Genomic DNA, 15,794 nt, shown 5'->3' on the forward strand with positions numbered 1-15,794 from the left:
CGCGAAAATCTGCTTGATAATAGTTCAACATTTCCCGTTACTCACTTCTATAACACTGTTTACTTTTGGATCATATACTGTGTTTCGTCATTTTTGTAAAAGAATTCAAGCTTTTTGTTCATTTAATTTATATAGACACAATTGGTCCGTTCTAACACGTTCTATGTTAAATAAATGTCGATGATATAAATAGACGTTGAAATCCGAAAATTTTTACGATATTGTAAGGATAACCTAAAAAGTCATTATCTTGTATCTTGGAATATTCAGATATGAATTTCAGAAAGTTTTGCTATTCGAGGCCACGTTCGATCGAAGAATTAATACGTGCATTAGACTGAGACGTTCCGCATAGTAGAAGTTAACAATTATTTTTTAGCCTGAACACTTTATCTGCCCAACTTTGCCAAGTAATAAAGAATCTTAATTTATCATGACGTTCTCTAACAAAAAACTCGCGTTTCTCATGTACATTTTTAATGAAGCGTTCATAAATTTCTGTTTATCTAACATTCTTTTCTTATTTTTATTTATATACGAGAGAAAAGAATAAGATATCTTGTGTAATCATATTTCTCCTTACGCTCGATCTTCTTGTAATGTACATTAACCCTATATAAATCTCTGACTCAACTCAATTAATCCAACTCTGTACAAAAAACACTTTCATGTTCATATTCAATGAACTACTTTCCAAAGATCTTCATACTTCGTACTTTTAGAACGTTTAATATATAATACAAAATATTATGTTTTACGCGTTGGGAACCAATAGAATGCAATAAAATACAATACCAATTCCAGTTCGACGTATTACCATAAAGGATTAATATCACATTAGCCAACCAATTCTTCCTATCTACAAAATCATCCAAATTTAATATGTAACCAGTTTCTACAACCTTTTAAAACATTAACCCGCACTTCATAAAATATACATCCAGTCCTCTTTACATTAACAAAAACTTCAAATCTCTCAAAAGAAAATCGACGAAATCTTTTCTGAAGTATTTTTTCCATAAATTCATATACTGTATTCCTAACCTAATATACGAGTGTCCTCAAAACACGTGTAGAGTAAAGTGTAGAAGGGACGAAGAAAGAGAAGGAGTGGCGGAAGAGGAAATGAGAGGAAAGGAGAGTAAAGCGACTTCCAGGACAGGCAACCTTTTTGCCTGCACGGATGTCGACGAGTGGCTCCCGCATCCGCCGGTATGGAAGGGGCGAGAGGACGGCTCTACATATTTGATGCGATTTTAATGTCTCTGCCCGGCATATCCGCGTTCTGTGCACCAATAGCAACATGAACAGCAGGCCGCCGCACGAGGCACCACTGACTGCCGTGATGCTGTAATCGGCTTACGCAACAAGCCACCCTTATCCCGAGTTCTCAGCGCAGCGCTCTTGCCTCGCCTCGAACTACGTCCTCCAGCCTCTTGCTTCGACGCTCAGCACCCGTTACTCTGCGGTTCGGCTCTATATGTGATCTTCTTCCCTGCTTACTTTATACCACGCTTAAAATATATATAAGTATCTTTGTTTCCCTTTTTGGAAAAAGTCCACCTGCCATTTCAGCGCAGTCACTCGTGCATTTTCCTTTTCATTCGTTTTTCATTTGCGTTTAGTTTTCTTCCTCCGTTTATTTAGCTGTTTTTTACGGCCCCTTTTTAAAGAGAGAAGAACGGAAATATTAAGTAGCTGCTCGGTAAGTAAAGAAGTGGAGAATTTTCAGGATTACGAATGCGAGGATTTTTCAAGAAATTACTGGTTTTCTCAGATGCTAATGATTGCTCTGTAATATTTTATTTGTAAGAAAAGTAGTAGTTGAAAAGGTAGTTTTGAGAACTACAAATGGTTTTCCATTTCAGCGGTTTGGTAGTTTTCTCTGATGATAATATAATCGTTCTGTAATTTTTTATTTATAAGAAAATATGTATTATATTGGAATGTTTTGTTATTTAGAATATTTGTAATGTTTATAATTTCGATAGAAAAGATTGATAAATAAAACTGTGAATTCGGACAATTAATATTAAGTTATTGTAGTTTGTAAAGGTCACACAGAAATGAATTCCTATGTTACCGATTTATAAATTTATGTTCATGATTATTATATTGCGAAGCAAATGATAATGACGATATGAAATATTACGTGTTAATTATTCAATTAGGTATTTTAGTTTTGACAGAAAATTATGATAAATGATTCTCTGAATTTAATATTACCTACCAAGTTGTTTACGATTTGTATTTTATCATTTTATGCTGTGATCAATTATGCTTTCTATTTTCAATTTATTTCTACATAATTATTTACAGGATTTTATTTCAGATTTTTAGGACTTTTGATCGATTTATGTCTTTTTTACATCAAATACTTTTTATATTTAAACAAAATATTGGAATAAAAATACGGCAAAATGAAGAAATATAAACATAGATCAAAATTTTTTGGTAAAAAATCAAATTAAATAGATGTCATCGATATGTCGTCGATACTGAAATTAAAATAACTGTAAAATAAATGTCAATGTTGTCAACTAAATATCCCTTTGAAACGAAACGATTTAGATGAACAGACTGTATGTTTCATGCTGTATGAGAAAGTTGCCCTAGGCATGGACGCACATTATTGGCTTGAATTACATTAAACAAACATTTGATATATTGTTCTATCTCTTTTTAGCAATGTTTTTTTCAAATACATATATAGACATGTGCAATTTTAACGTCAAACTTTTTCACTTTTATATATTTCTTTTTCGACGTAGTAAACAATTAAAATATCAAATTAAACAATTATGCTTTAATTAAACAAATTAAACAAATTCTCTTAACGAAAGTATTTGTCCTGTATGGAGAACTAGTTAATGATTTACTGTAAAAATTGTATTATATTTGTTTATTTGTAATTATTTATTTATCAAAAATATTGTTGAAATTCCATCACATTTATCAGTCTTCAGTTAATCTTATTTCTATTACCCTGTCTACTATTACGTAACATAATTAATATTTTAGTTTCGTAACAAGTATTTCTTTATTTCTAAAAATATGTCTATACATATAGAAAAAAAAACAAATATATAATAAAATTATACAAATTTTTATAACAGTCTGCATATTACTTATCTATTAGTTACATATATGTGTATATATAAAAATAAACATTAAGTTAATAAACTATTAATTCTATTTTTAAGATTTCATTTGTTTAAGGCATTATCATTTATCGAATCAATATTTGTAAACACAAAATTTTTTGCCTTTATTGATGAGAGTGGTCCTTTATTTCGTTTAGCTAAAGTAGCTAAACGCGTTAACGCTTCTTCTCCTCTGGCAAGAAACGAACGTTTTTGCATGACATTCTAGAAAATTTATATAACTTATAATCAGCTCTATATATTCCAGTTGTCAGTGAACATGTTTCTAAAAAACTTACATATATCGTACGTGATGTTCCATCCAATCTTGAAGTGTTTAACATTTCCGCAACAGTATGAGATACTTTTGGTTCCCTTTTGGAATCAAGTGCTTCTATCAACGTATTTTCTTTTTCTAATTCGTTAATTCGTCTTTTCTTTAAAATCTTCAAGCCAAATTTAAATATTTGACTGCTATTTAATTCATTTTCGATTTCGGTGTCTATATTTTTCTGCAAATTGACAATATATCAAATAAGAAGATACGATTCTAAATGATCATAAATTTTATAATTTGATTATCTTACTGCGTTTGCTGCCAAAAACGCCTCTCTTTCGAATCTTATCTTACGCCACTTTTCTTGATCTTCGTCATCAGATACGTCAACCCAACCATCTTTACCTTCTAATAGTTGAACGTCATTGTTGTCATCTTGCTTACCTGAAAGAAAGAATAGAAGGCTAATAATTACTATCATTGATATAAATTGATGCAAAGACATAAAGATGGATTTAGATTTTTTAGATACCTATATTTCTCCATCTGAATTTCCTCTCGCGTGTGCTTTCACTGAACAGATCTCCATCCTCAAATAGCATCTCTTGAAGCATTCTTACTTCTTTTTTATCTTCATCCAACATTTGTTTCATATGAAGTTTTCCTAATTGATTCTTAACTTGTGTTTCATCTATTTCCTCATTGTCTCCATCTTCTAATTCCAATTTATCCAGATCTTGTTCATCTTCGTCTGCAGATACATCATAATCACTTTCACTAAGCTCGGCTTCTTCTTCTAAGAATTTAGCTGCATATTGTCTTATTTCTTTCTTTGGTACAACGACTTCGTTTTCCTCTGAGTCATAATCTACAAATTTTTCATCATCATCATCATCATCTTCTTCTTCTTCTTCTTCTTCTTCATTATTACTGCTTACTGCAGAACTGTTTTCATCTTCGTCGTCAGATACATTTAACTTCCTAACTTTTTTCAATCGCATCTTCATTTCTTCTTCAACTGAATCATCTTCATCAGAAGATAAAATACGTAACTTGTTCCAAGATGGTGTTTCCTTCCTTAAGTGTTGACTATTTTTTTCATCTGTTTCAGTGGTTAATGAATCTTTTTCATTAAGTGCTTGTGTACTCTGAAATATTCTGTGTGTGATATCAATTGACTCTTTATCATTATTTGATTGAGAACTAAATGTTCCCGAACATAATTCTAATAATTGTGATTCGCTCACATTAGGTTCTTTTGCAAAATTCAATTGAATCTTATCTTCTGGAAATTTACCTGAAGAGATTTCCATGAGTTCTTCATCCAGTACATCACCTTGAACGGCAAATAACTTCTTTTGTGACACGCCTCGTTTTATTTGAGGCGATTCTGGAGTTTGTATAACTTCTGTCAAAGTAGGATCAATAAACAACAATTTCTCTTCTGTTGTTAACTCTTTGTCTTCCTCCAAGTGTACATTTAATGCAGTTAATTGTGTTATAGGAGAAATGAAATCAAAGGAGTTGCTTTTAGATTGTGGTGTTTGGTTTATTTGATATTTTTGATCACTTCCTACATGTACTTGAGATACTGGAATACTTTCATTATTGCTTAACTCATTTTCTTTAATGCTTTTACCAAACATATCATCTAATTTAATTTGAGAAAAAGAAGTTGGTTGTTCTTTACTATTTTTATCATTCTCAATAATCGAAGATTTTGAATCATCTTCTACTGGTTTTACAATCCTCTTAAATGTTTTATATTTTGCAGGTACATCATTGCTATCACAAGTACTATTCTCATTTTCATTTTCCGAACCAAGTCTTTCAGATTTTTCATCTTCCTCCGAACTTTCTTGTACTTCATGTTCATCTTCATCCTCATCCTCATCTTCGATTTCATCGCTATCGTTTATTTCATCCTCACTGACTTCAGCTTCTTCTTCTATAAAGGCACTTTTTTTCTTTTTCTTTTTTTCTATTTTTGTATATACATCATCTTCTTCTACGTCATCCTCCTCGCTTATATGAGGTTCTATATTTGGAGAATATGGTTCATTAAAAGTATCTTCTTCATTTAGAGATTCGTTCCACTCTATTTCTTGTTCTTTCATTTCTTGTTCTCTCTGTTTCCATTCTTCGTTGCGTTTTATTGCCATTCTACGCTTCAATTCTTCTTTTAAGCGTATTAATTTTGCACCAGGTTTCTCTAATTTAGGATCTTTATTTTCTATATATGGTAATCTATATGGGAGCGTTTCTTTAATGATTGATAGTCCACCATTTGGAGTTTCTTTTATTTGTGCTGTTGTAATTTTAGATATGTTTTTAACAGGTCGATCAGGTTTAGAATGCTTTTTTACAAATCGATTTATCAAACCATGTATTCCTTTCTTAGCTGACGTAATATCATCTGCCAAGTCGATAATCTGCCCCGGAATACCTCGTAATTTAGGTTTTAAACTTCTTATATTCTGTAAATGTTTTATTCTATTTGGTGAATCCAAGTCATCTAAGTCATCCAAGTTAAGCGGTGGAAAATCATATTCATCATATTCATCAGATTCATTCATAGTTATTCCAGAAGGATCTTTTGCAATTTTTGCATTATTATTTAGAATTTCTAAACTATGTTCATCATTATCAATGCATATACTTTTTCCATTGTGCTCATTTTGACTTATATCTTTTTGTAATAAACCATCTGTTTTTTCATTTGTAACTGTTTCTGAAATTTTTGCTTCAGTCTTATCCTCTATACTAGATTTACAATGTGTTTCTATTGTTTGTACTGAATTAGTTGCATTATTTTCTGTTCCATTACTTGCTATTATCTTATTACATTCAATGTTTTCTGCTTCTGCTAAAGTTTCTTTCTTTCCTTCCATTGTGTTTGTATTATCTTCTTCTTCATTATTGTTTGTAGTAGATAAATTATCATCAAATAACTTTCTTGAAACATTATCTTTTTTAACATCTTCTGCACATTGTATGTTTATATGCCCTTTATCTGCGTTTTCTTTATTATTTTCTGTATTCTCTTCTTCTGAATCAGAAGATTTATAAAATGTTTCTGCTTCTTTCTCTTTTTCCTTCAAAATTTCACTGTTTGATAAAAATATTTTCATTATCTTCATTATTATGTTCAATGAAAACATAATAATATTCAATATTAAATTTTAGAATTGCTTACCTAACAATACCAGAAAACTCTTTCAGTTTAGATGCCGCTGTAGGTACTGGAAAAGATGAAATTACCTTCCTTCTTTCTAGAAATTCTTGTATTGTTCGTTGTTTTGGATTATGATATGGTAATGAAATTTCTGTTTCTCGTATTAAACGTTGAGTTTCACTTTGTATTTGTTTCATAGCTTCTTCTTTAGAAGCTCTTAATGAAACCTTCAATACAATATTATTTTTACTAATTATAACTGTCTAACATGTGCAGAGTAAGATTTTATATATACACAATTTAATCACTAAAACCTTTCAACAACTTACCTTCCTTAGTTTAAGTTTAGGATCTTTTTTTTTATATTTTTCAGTTGTTTTACTTTGTTTTACAGAACTTGATGGTTCGTTTAATTCTTCTCTTTCTTCGTCTGATTCTTCTCTTTCTTCATCTGATTCTGAATCTACTAGATCTTGAAGCCTGCTTTTCATCTGTGGAACATGTGATTAAATAATTACTTAATAATTGAATTATATATTTGTTATAATTATTACTCATATTATTTACAACCTTTATCCTATTTGAAGTAGTTTCTTTAGTACCAATAACATGAATAGTATTAGATGTATCATCAGAATCACTGTCAATGAGTTTCATAGTACTGCTTTTATTTAAATTCTTTGTGGACATATTGTCATGCTTAGAATTAGAAATTTCATCTTCATCATCTATAACATTTTTTTTCTTGGATTTAGAAGTAAATATATTTTCTTCTTCTGAGTCACTATCTATTATGCTGAATAATCTACTATGAATATTGTTGTTTTTAAGTTTATCATCTTTTTGGTCAGGTGTTTTATCTTTATCTTTTATGCTTCTATTAAGCATATCAGTATCGATGTCAGAATTATTATTAACTTGACTTTTGGGTTCATCATTTTTTTGCTCTGACTCACAATCTTTTTCTTTTACAAATTTATTTAATATAAAGTCACTATTGTCAACATTAATCTCAGAGTAATTAGTTTCATTTTCATGTTTATCATTTTTGTAAGCATGTTCTTCATTTTCTTCTCTTAAAGTTTCATTAAATATATTTTCTTTTTCAATATCAGAACAGTTTTTCATTTCCGAACATTTATTTTTCTGTTCTTCTGTGTACTGTTCTGATTGTTCAGTAATTTCAGATTCTCTAAATTCAAGTTGTACATGACATTCATTGTTGTTATCCAAATCCTCATTTTCACTCATTGTTCAAATTCCTAATTTCTTATTATATTCTTAAAACTTTTGTACTTTTCTTTACTAGCTTTTATTATAATGACAATTTTGTATTTAACATATGAATCACTACCTATAGTAAAATTATTAAATCACAATGCAATAGCTGTCATCCTTTTTAAATTGTTCCTCTAAAGATATAATTCTTTGTTATTATTTAGTTAAGAGAGAGAAATAGAGAGAGAAAGAGATTATTTTCCTCATCCTCAAATTTACAAGAACAAAATATATTAAAATTATTTACAGCTTATTACAAAACACAATTACTAACTGGTTCTATTGGTTCTACTTATTATGATCAACAAATTGGGCGCGAAAGAGCTAAGCTAAATTCGATGTTTCATCTTAAATTACCAGTCCCAGATGGCAGCAATGTTGTTTGTCATTCAGGAATTTTGTTTTTTGTACTAGCTCTTTTTATCCTTTTATTCGGATAGTATTACACATTACATTGATGTATCTATCATCTTTCGAAATTTATTTAAATAAAATGAGTTATATTTAGTAAATATTTTAATAATAATTAATATTTAAGGAAATCACAAGATTCATCTATATTCGCAAATTCACTATTTCTTGGTAGGGAATTATTTTAATGTTGTAAGTTACTAGATAATCACGAAAAAACATTTAAATACCTTTCAAGATACCGTGGATTCTTGGCTGACTATAGTTGGTCAATAGTCGATAGATCAAATTGTTGACGTATTTTTATGATAGTTTGTGACTACGTTACGATTAGAGTTGAAGCAAATACTGTATCTGTAGGTTGTCTAAATTATTTACAGTATATCTTTCAACAATAATGAAATATAACTGTCGTATAAGGTATCTTTTAAGATTTTTATTTATTTTCAGACATGGTTACGATGGGCGAACCCCTCACTTTAGCAAATGGTAAATTTTTTCATGTACAGTTGTTTAAATAAATATATACATTTATTTAAATAATATGTGTAATTTTCAACAGATAGAAACTGGGCTTAGTACATGACGACCATTTCAAATTTAAATAATCCTGATGAAATATACTCGCTTTAGAATATAAAATATAAAATGAGAAATAATAAATATACAGATTAAGATGACAAAACTAGATTAATTTGAACTATAATCAAATATTTTATTTTTATTTACAGATGTTAAAAGATCTATTGAATTACTAGACAAATTACAAAAAGGTAATTGATTAAGTGTATTTTAGTAACAAAAAATAAAGGATGAGACCGCTATATGTTATATTCTTGCAAATATTATTGCAAAAATTACCTTATTGATGTAGGTCCTCATATTGGTTCCTTCATATTGTTCTTGGTTTAATTTACTTTCTTATGTAGATCATGTACGTCATTTTACTTTGTAATAAATGTTCATTTAGTAATTGTAATTTTAATATGTATATGTATGTTAACTACACAAATCTTTTAGGCGGCGAGGTACCTGCAACAAAATTAGCTGCCTTACAGAAAGTTTTGCAAAGTGATTTTCTTAGTGCTGTTCGTGAAGTATACGAACATGTATATGAAACAGTGGATATTCAGGTACAATATATTTAGTTATTAGTGACTATATAATTAATAATAGATTTTTCTCCAGAAAATTTAAATTTAATACTGGTATTAATAATTGTAGGGATCTCAGGATGTTCGTGCATCAGCTACAGCAAAAGCAACAGTTGCTGCTTTTGCAGCAAGTGAGGGTCATGCACATCCACGAGTGGTGGAATTACCAAAAACCGAGGAAGGTCTTGGTTTTAATGTAATGGGCGGCAAAGAGCAAAATTCGCCAATTTATATTTCACGAATTATCCCTGGTGGTGTTGCTGATCGTCATGGTGGCTTAAAACGCGGCGATCAGCTTCTCTCAGTGAATGGAGTGGTTAGTATCACTTTTGTGATTTGTTTTGTACCTTTATGTAATTTAATACACAAATAGTTAATTTCCTATATTAAATGTACAACTTTTTCAGTGTGTGGAAGGAGAAAACCACGAAAAAGCAGTAGAACTGTTAAAACAAGCACAGAATTCTGTGAAACTAGTCGTGCGATATACTCCGCGTGTTCTGGAGGAAATGGAATTACGATTTGACAAACAAAGGGCTGCACGTAGGCGTCAGCATATGCAATAAAAACAGAAGTTGTTATATTTCATTACTTTTTTTCAATGACCATATACATATTAATATCATTTAAATGTTTACTTCATTACTCGTATGTACACTATGAAGTTATTTAAGCAATGACTTTCACGACATTTATGAGACTTAATTTTAATAATACTTTACAATTATTGCAACTATCACTGCTTCATATGTTTTAAAAAGATATTGTGTATGAATGTTATATAGTTTTAAGAAATAAACTTGAAAAATAAAGTGAAATCTGTTTTTTTTTTCTTTTTTATTTATTTGCTATGAAAGTAAAACGACGAGATATAATTCTTTTATTTATAAAATACCCACTTTTTGTATTATAATCTTAAAGGTCCTGAAGAAGTTATATAACTATTACAGAACAAATAAAAAATAAACCTAATAATTTTACTTAATATTAGATAATATTTTACATACTATATGCTATTATGAAATATATTAGAAATAGTGAATGCTATTAAAAATATTGGAAATATAGAAGTACAATTTTATATTTCACCTTTTTCTTACATTATTGCGTGTTAGATAAGATCTATATCAATCTCAGATAAGTCTTACGCAATTTTTTATTTTAGTAGTCATAGACATTTAATTAAAAAAATGTAACATTCAAAAAATTCGATTATATGCATTAAGGCTGAATGCGCACGAACGACATTTTATCACGCGATCCCACGCTTTCCTTGTTTTTCTATTAAGAATAGAGTCCAGTACAGACAAATGATTTTTTGACGTTGCGTTATATATTTTTTGTTGTTTTACAAGTTAAAAGCATCAAAGGCAGATATTATATGGCGCAAAACGCAGTGAGAGTGTAATGTCAAAGTGTCACTCGTGTGTACCGGATCTTATAAATATACATATATACATACATACATACATACATACATACATACATACATACATACATACATACATACATACATACACACACACATACAGTATATTTTCATACATATATGTATGATAATACAGAGAAACGAGAGGTTTTAATTACTTGATAATATATATTGGACTTTATATTTTACGATCTGGAGAACGGTGTGTATACTATGATGTATGTATCTTGAATATCAACGAACTTTGAACTACTTTCAATTCTGCTGTTTCATTACGAAGGAACAAATTTATATATAAAGTTATCATTTACTAGTTTACTTTAAGCATTTAAATAATTTCGAGCTAGCATAATGAAACGATCAGAAGAATTACGTTTTGTTGATCGCGTAGTTATTGTAACCGGAGCTGGAGCAGGTAATTATTCTTGTTTTCAATTTTTAGAGATTAGTTTGCTTATATACAATATTATTTTGCGATATTTTAATTTGTCCTTAGGTTTGGGCCGTGCATACGCCTTACTTTTTGCTTCAAAGGGTGCGAGTGTCGTCGTAAATGATTTAGGAGGAAGTAGACACGGTGATGGAAAGAGTACAAAAAGTGCAGACTCAGTTGTCAATGAAATTAGAAAGAATGGTAACAATACATTCAGAATTTATTTGAGTACTTTTAATTATCTATTCATAATTGTATGAGTAGATTGCGGATGAACTAAATGCAGTTTTATATTTCTATGAACATAATTAAAAAATGGAACCTGAATTTCTTTCATCTACAATATTATAAATTTTTATGTATTTTTATGTGTTGTATGCATTCTGTAGATTTTAATATTCTTAAATTAAAATGTATATATTCACAATCTAGTGTGTATATCTATTTCTTGATATAGATTTTTATTATAAATATTTCAATACAATTTTGTAAATTATTAATATAAATCTGCATATCTTAAAATTGTAATTTTGAAATGAAAGTTTATCCTATTATGTATTGTTGTGACAGGAAGTATTAATATCTTATAATCTTGTCATTTTTCTCCTTATTGTATAACTTGTCCTTTTAATCGCAGTTGATAAAAGATTTCAACATATATTAGATAACTTTGATGAACGAACTATTATTTGTGTTGATGTAAATAGGTGGAAAAGCAGTGGCCAATTATGATTCTGTTCTTGATGGGGCAAAAATTGTAAAAACAGCTATTGATGCATTTGGACGAATAGATGTAGTTGTTAATAATGCTGGAATTTTAAGGGATAGATCTTTTGCTAAAATGTCAGAGGCTGATTGGGGTATGTGTGATATATATTATTACTTTAATTTCTACTTCTCCAGATTGCAATTACAATTATTTATATCTAATTTCAGATTTGGTACAAAGTGTTCATCTAAAAGGAGCATTTAAAGTCACTCAAGCTGCTTGGCCTTATTTTGTTAAACAAAATTATGGCAGAATCATCATGACAGCAAGCAACAGTGGTTTGTATGGAAACTTTGGTCAAGCCAATTATAGTGCAGCAAAAATGGGTCTTATTGGTTTGAGTAATACATTAGCTATTGAAGGCAGAAAGAGAAACATCCATACAAATGTAATAATACCAACAGCTGGTTCTCGTTTAACAGAAGATATTTTACCACCAGGTGAAAACAATACTTGACATTACATATATCACATTATGTCTCAATGTATTAATATTACTGTTATTTATTTTCTAGAGTTCTTTGAACAATTAAAACCTGAATTAATAGCCCCTGTAGTTGTTTGGCTATGCCATGAAAAATGTATGGAAAATGGCTCTATTATTGAATCTGCATTAGGTTGGGCAGGAAAATGTAAGTATAGATTTAACTAGTTTTTAATGTATTCACTACTATAGTGATGCCAATGTAGCCCTCATACCTATTTTTGTGTTTTATGAAAGAAAACTGAAGATGTACAAACAACAGAGTGACTAGTGTGTTAAAATTGAGATATTTAATTTATATGAATATTTTTAATGAAAAAGATATGAAGATCATGAAAAGAATAAATAATAAAAAATTTGTAGTTACTTTAGTACTTTATTTCAGAACTTCATTAATTACAAATAAGTTGATATATTAATATGTACTTCTAGGCCATGTAATTCGTTCATCAGGATCAACATTAAGGCAAGATTTATCTAGCGATGTCACTCCCGAAGATGTCGAAAAGAAATGGTCGGCTGTTACCGATATGTCAGCTGCTAAACATTTTGATTCTCTTGAAGTACATATTTTTTCCATTTTATAAAAAGTTTATTTTTTAATGGTTGTTTTGTGATATTTTTACATTGCTACATTTTGCAGGAAGTAACAGGACAATTTATGGTTGCAGTTGATACAATGAAATCTGGAAATTCTGGATCAGAGGTAGTTAAAACAATTATCTTGTAACTGGAAGTTAAATATTATTATATCTTATTTTGAATTTTTCTTTCTTAGGACAGTGGCGTCCTTAGACATACTTATAATTACCGGGACATTATATTATATGCATTAGGAGGTATAATTATTATTCAATTTTAATTATAATTACATTAATTGTTAATTGTCATTAATCATTACTCATTATTTTTTGGCAATCATAATCACAAAATTAAAATGTGCTTTAGTTGGTGCCTCTGTTAAGATACCAGCTGATTTCCGTTATTTGTACGAAAATGACAGCAATTTTGCTGTATTTCCTACATTTTATACTACGTTTGATGCAATGTCCGCCACGGATATCTCCATGTTAGAAAAATCTTTACCAAATGTTGAACTAAATCCAATGAAGGTAATTTATTTTATATAATATTTTTGGGATATTAGTATCTTTATGGATTTATTATAATTTCAGTTATTGCATGGGGAGCAATATATCGAAATTCATAAAGAATTACCAACGGAAGCTACGGTCGAAACACGTCTCAAAGTTGTGGATGTACTGGATAAGGGAAAGGGTGCTGTATTTGTGCTGCAAAGTATGCTAATTCGTCATTTTCACAAATAATATTTTGTTCTATGTAAAATGAAATTAACTAAATTTGATTTATTTTTGCAGATGAAACATTTGATACTAGCAATGGAGATAAATTATCTACGGGACAAATGATATTATTTATGGCAGGAGCTGGAGGTTTTCAAGGAAAACGATCATCTTCAAAAATTATACCAACTATCGATGCTCCTAATCGACAACCAGATGCATCGGTTACTCAGCAAACAAGTCATGATCAGGTAAAAGGTAATTATAATTTTGATATATCTACTAATCTTTACTTAAAATATCATATTCCAATTTACAGGCTGCATTATACAGATTAAGTGGTGACAGAAACCCCTTGCATATCGATTTAAATGTATCAATGATGGCTGGTTTCAAACAACCAATCTTACATGGATTATGTTCTCTTGGATTTTCTGTTCGTCATGTTCTTCAAACTTATGCTAACGGTGATCAAAACTTATTTAAGGCTGTAAAGGTTGGTTGATCAATACAATCAATGCTATGATGCACTAAATGTGCAATAACTTACTGGGTCTTTTTGCTTCTTCTTATTGTTAAATAAATAAATATTTTATGTAAATTCGTATCCTTGATACACATTGCAGACGCGTTTCGTGAAACCAGTAATTCCTGGACAAACATTGCAAACAAATATGTGGCAAGAAGGAAATAGAATACATTTCCAAACATCTACTGTAGAAGGGAATCTACCCGTTTTAACAGGTAAGTTACATATTTGTATATTTGGTGATATAATTTATGGAATATAATTATTAAGTATGTATAATTACTATATGTATTAAGCTTTGAATTCTTCGATTGCAGGTGGATATGTTGATTTGAAACGCACGGTATCAATGCAACCAATAATGAATCATTTATCTGGCAGCGAATCTCTTGAAAGTGATGTATTATTTAAGATGATGGATGAATACGCAAAAGCAAATCCAGAACAGGTAAAGAAAATCAATGGAATATTTCTTTATCACATTTTGGTGAAAGGAAAGCCTCAAGCAACATGGAGTAAGTACATTTGTTTGTGTTAATTAATACTTTCTGAATTTTATTTTTAATTTTTCCTCATTGTTCCAAAGCTTTGGATATGAAAAAAGGTGAGGTATATAGAGGAAATCCAAAATCAGGGAAGTCTGACGCAACATTAACTCTTGAGGATGCGGACATGATGCAAATAGTAAATATATGTTTCTTTATAATAATATAATATTAATATAATAAATATAATAAACAATTCATGATAATACACTTCAATTACTATATATGAATTACTTTGTTTACAGGCTCTAGGTAAATTAACTCCACAAATGGCGTTCATGCGAGGGAAGATAAAAATCACTGGAAATATCATGCTCACTCAAAAATTAACATCACTCATACAAGCTAGTAGATCAAAATTGTAATATTAATATAATTGGTTATTTAGTATTACGATATATTTGTTATTATATTGAGATATATATATATATATATATATAATTGTCTTTGTTATTAAGTATTTTTATACGAATTTTTATTCGCTTTGAAGCTGAGTTATACATATGGTTTGGTATAAAATACAGTATAAATATTAATAAACCTGTTTTATATTGCATATTCCAAAAGATTATATGTATTTGTATATTCAATTTTGAATAAACTAAAATTTCATATTATTCTGAATTTTGATTATTTCCAAGATTAATAATTGAAAAAGAAAAATATTCTGTAAATTTATGTAAAGAATAATATCTTCAATATCTTTATAATGATAAGTTTTATTACCTAAAATTTTATTATTGCCACAATTTCAGTTTTATACAAAACATAAATATAAAAATATAAAATATAAAGATGTCAATCTTCCATGCAAGAGATATTATACATTTGTATCCTATTTCTATTTTTATTGAATTATTCTA

The 15,794-nt window shown here is 29.2% G+C and overlaps 3 protein-coding genes and 1 long non-coding RNA gene across 7 annotated transcripts; 2 read left to right on the forward strand and 2 right to left on the reverse strand.

Annotated features, from left to right (window-relative positions):
- Positions 1 to 2,642: 2,642 nt before the first annotated feature.
- LOC126920771 (claspin-like) lies at positions 2,643 to 8,227 on the reverse strand. Its single transcript, XM_050731516.1, has 7 exons — positions 7,166 to 8,227; positions 6,925 to 7,086; positions 6,617 to 6,822; positions 3,953 to 6,528; positions 3,731 to 3,864; positions 3,443 to 3,655; positions 2,643 to 3,368 (listed from the first exon to the last, which is right to left on the reverse strand). Exons 1-7 carry the CDS (start codon positions 7,844 to 7,846, stop codon positions 3,207 to 3,209), a joined length of 4,134 nt encoding a protein of 1,377 aa, XP_050587473.1. The 5' UTR covers positions 7,847 to 8,227; the 3' UTR covers positions 2,643 to 3,206.
- Positions 8,228 to 8,495: 268 nt separating this feature from the next.
- On the forward strand, positions 8,496 to 10,256 carry LOC126920773 (protein lin-7 homolog C). Of its 4 annotated transcripts, none has more exons than XM_050731521.1 (6): positions 8,496 to 8,640; positions 8,717 to 8,773; positions 9,016 to 9,057; positions 9,305 to 9,417; positions 9,509 to 9,754; positions 9,846 to 10,256. In XM_050731521.1, exons 2-6 carry the CDS (start codon positions 8,737 to 8,739, stop codon positions 10,002 to 10,004), a joined length of 597 nt encoding a protein of 198 aa, XP_050587478.1. In that variant the 5' UTR covers positions 8,496 to 8,640; positions 8,717 to 8,736; the 3' UTR covers positions 10,005 to 10,256. The 4 variants fall into 4 exon arrangements, with proteins under 4 accessions (XP_050587478.1, XP_050587477.1, XP_050587476.1 ...); XM_050731520.1 differs by having other exon boundaries at positions 8,735 to 8,773; XM_050731519.1 differs by having other exon boundaries at positions 8,517 to 8,644; positions 8,735 to 8,773.
- A 484-nt stretch (positions 10,257 to 10,740) lies between these two features.
- LOC126920772 (peroxisomal multifunctional enzyme type 2) lies at positions 10,741 to 15,548 on the forward strand. The gene is made up of 16 exons (XM_050731517.1): positions 10,741 to 11,282; positions 11,364 to 11,501; positions 12,008 to 12,160; positions 12,237 to 12,509; positions 12,585 to 12,701; positions 12,986 to 13,116; positions 13,197 to 13,259; positions 13,332 to 13,392; positions 13,502 to 13,665; positions 13,729 to 13,852; positions 13,933 to 14,108; positions 14,177 to 14,353; positions 14,484 to 14,601; positions 14,704 to 14,901; positions 14,973 to 15,070; positions 15,177 to 15,548. Exons 1-16 carry the CDS (start codon positions 11,219 to 11,221, stop codon positions 15,294 to 15,296), a joined length of 2,175 nt encoding a protein of 724 aa, XP_050587474.1. The 5' UTR covers positions 10,741 to 11,218; the 3' UTR covers positions 15,297 to 15,548.
- LOC126920775 (uncharacterized) lies at positions 14,126 to 14,531 on the reverse strand. The gene is made up of 2 exons (XR_007712091.1): positions 14,408 to 14,531; positions 14,126 to 14,345 (listed from the first exon to the last, which is right to left on the reverse strand). It is a non-coding gene; the product is annotated as an uncharacterized LOC126920775 (long non-coding RNA).
- Positions 15,549 to 15,794: the final 246 nt, after the last annotated feature.

The sequence above is a fragment of the Bombus affinis genome, chromosome 9 (genome assembly GCF_024516045.1).
Source record: "Bombus affinis isolate iyBomAffi1 chromosome 9, iyBomAffi1.2, whole genome shotgun sequence".
Classification (NCBI taxonomy): domain Eukaryota; kingdom Metazoa; phylum Arthropoda; class Insecta; order Hymenoptera; family Apidae; genus Bombus; species Bombus affinis.

Bases quoted from the DNA above. Each gene is read 5' to 3' on its own strand.
- LOC126920771 (XM_050731516.1), bottom strand. From the start codon at position 7,846: ATGAGTGAAAATGAGGATTTGGATAACAACAATGAATGTCATGTACAA. The intron at 6,823-6,924 runs GTAAGTTGTTGA...ATTGTATTGAAG, and splicing joins CTAAACTTAAACTAAGGAAG to GTTTCATTAAGAGCTTCTAA. The intron at 3,865-3,952 runs GTATCTAAAAAA...TCTTTCTTTCAG, and splicing joins ATTCAGATGGAGAAATATAG to GTAAGCAAGATGACAACAAT.
- LOC126920773 (XM_050731518.1), top strand. From the start codon at position 8,590: ATGATAGTTTGTGACTACGTTACGATTAGAGTTGAAGCAAATACTGTA. The intron at 9,418-9,508 runs GTACAATATATT...TAATAATTGTAG, and splicing joins ATGAAACAGTGGATATTCAG to GGATCTCAGGATGTTCGTGC. The intron at 9,755-9,845 runs GTTAGTATCACT...CAACTTTTTCAG, and splicing joins TTCTCTCAGTGAATGGAGTG to TGTGTGGAAGGAGAAAACCA.
- LOC126920772 (XM_050731517.1), top strand. From the start codon at position 11,219: ATGAAACGATCAGAAGAATTACGTTTTGTTGATCGCGTAGTTATTGTA. The intron at 14,109-14,176 runs GTAAAAGGTAAT...TCCAATTTACAG, and splicing joins AGCAAACAAGTCATGATCAG to GCTGCATTATACAGATTAAG. The intron at 14,902-14,972 runs GTAAGTACATTT...ATTGTTCCAAAG, and splicing joins AAAGCCTCAAGCAACATGGA to CTTTGGATATGAAAAAAGGT.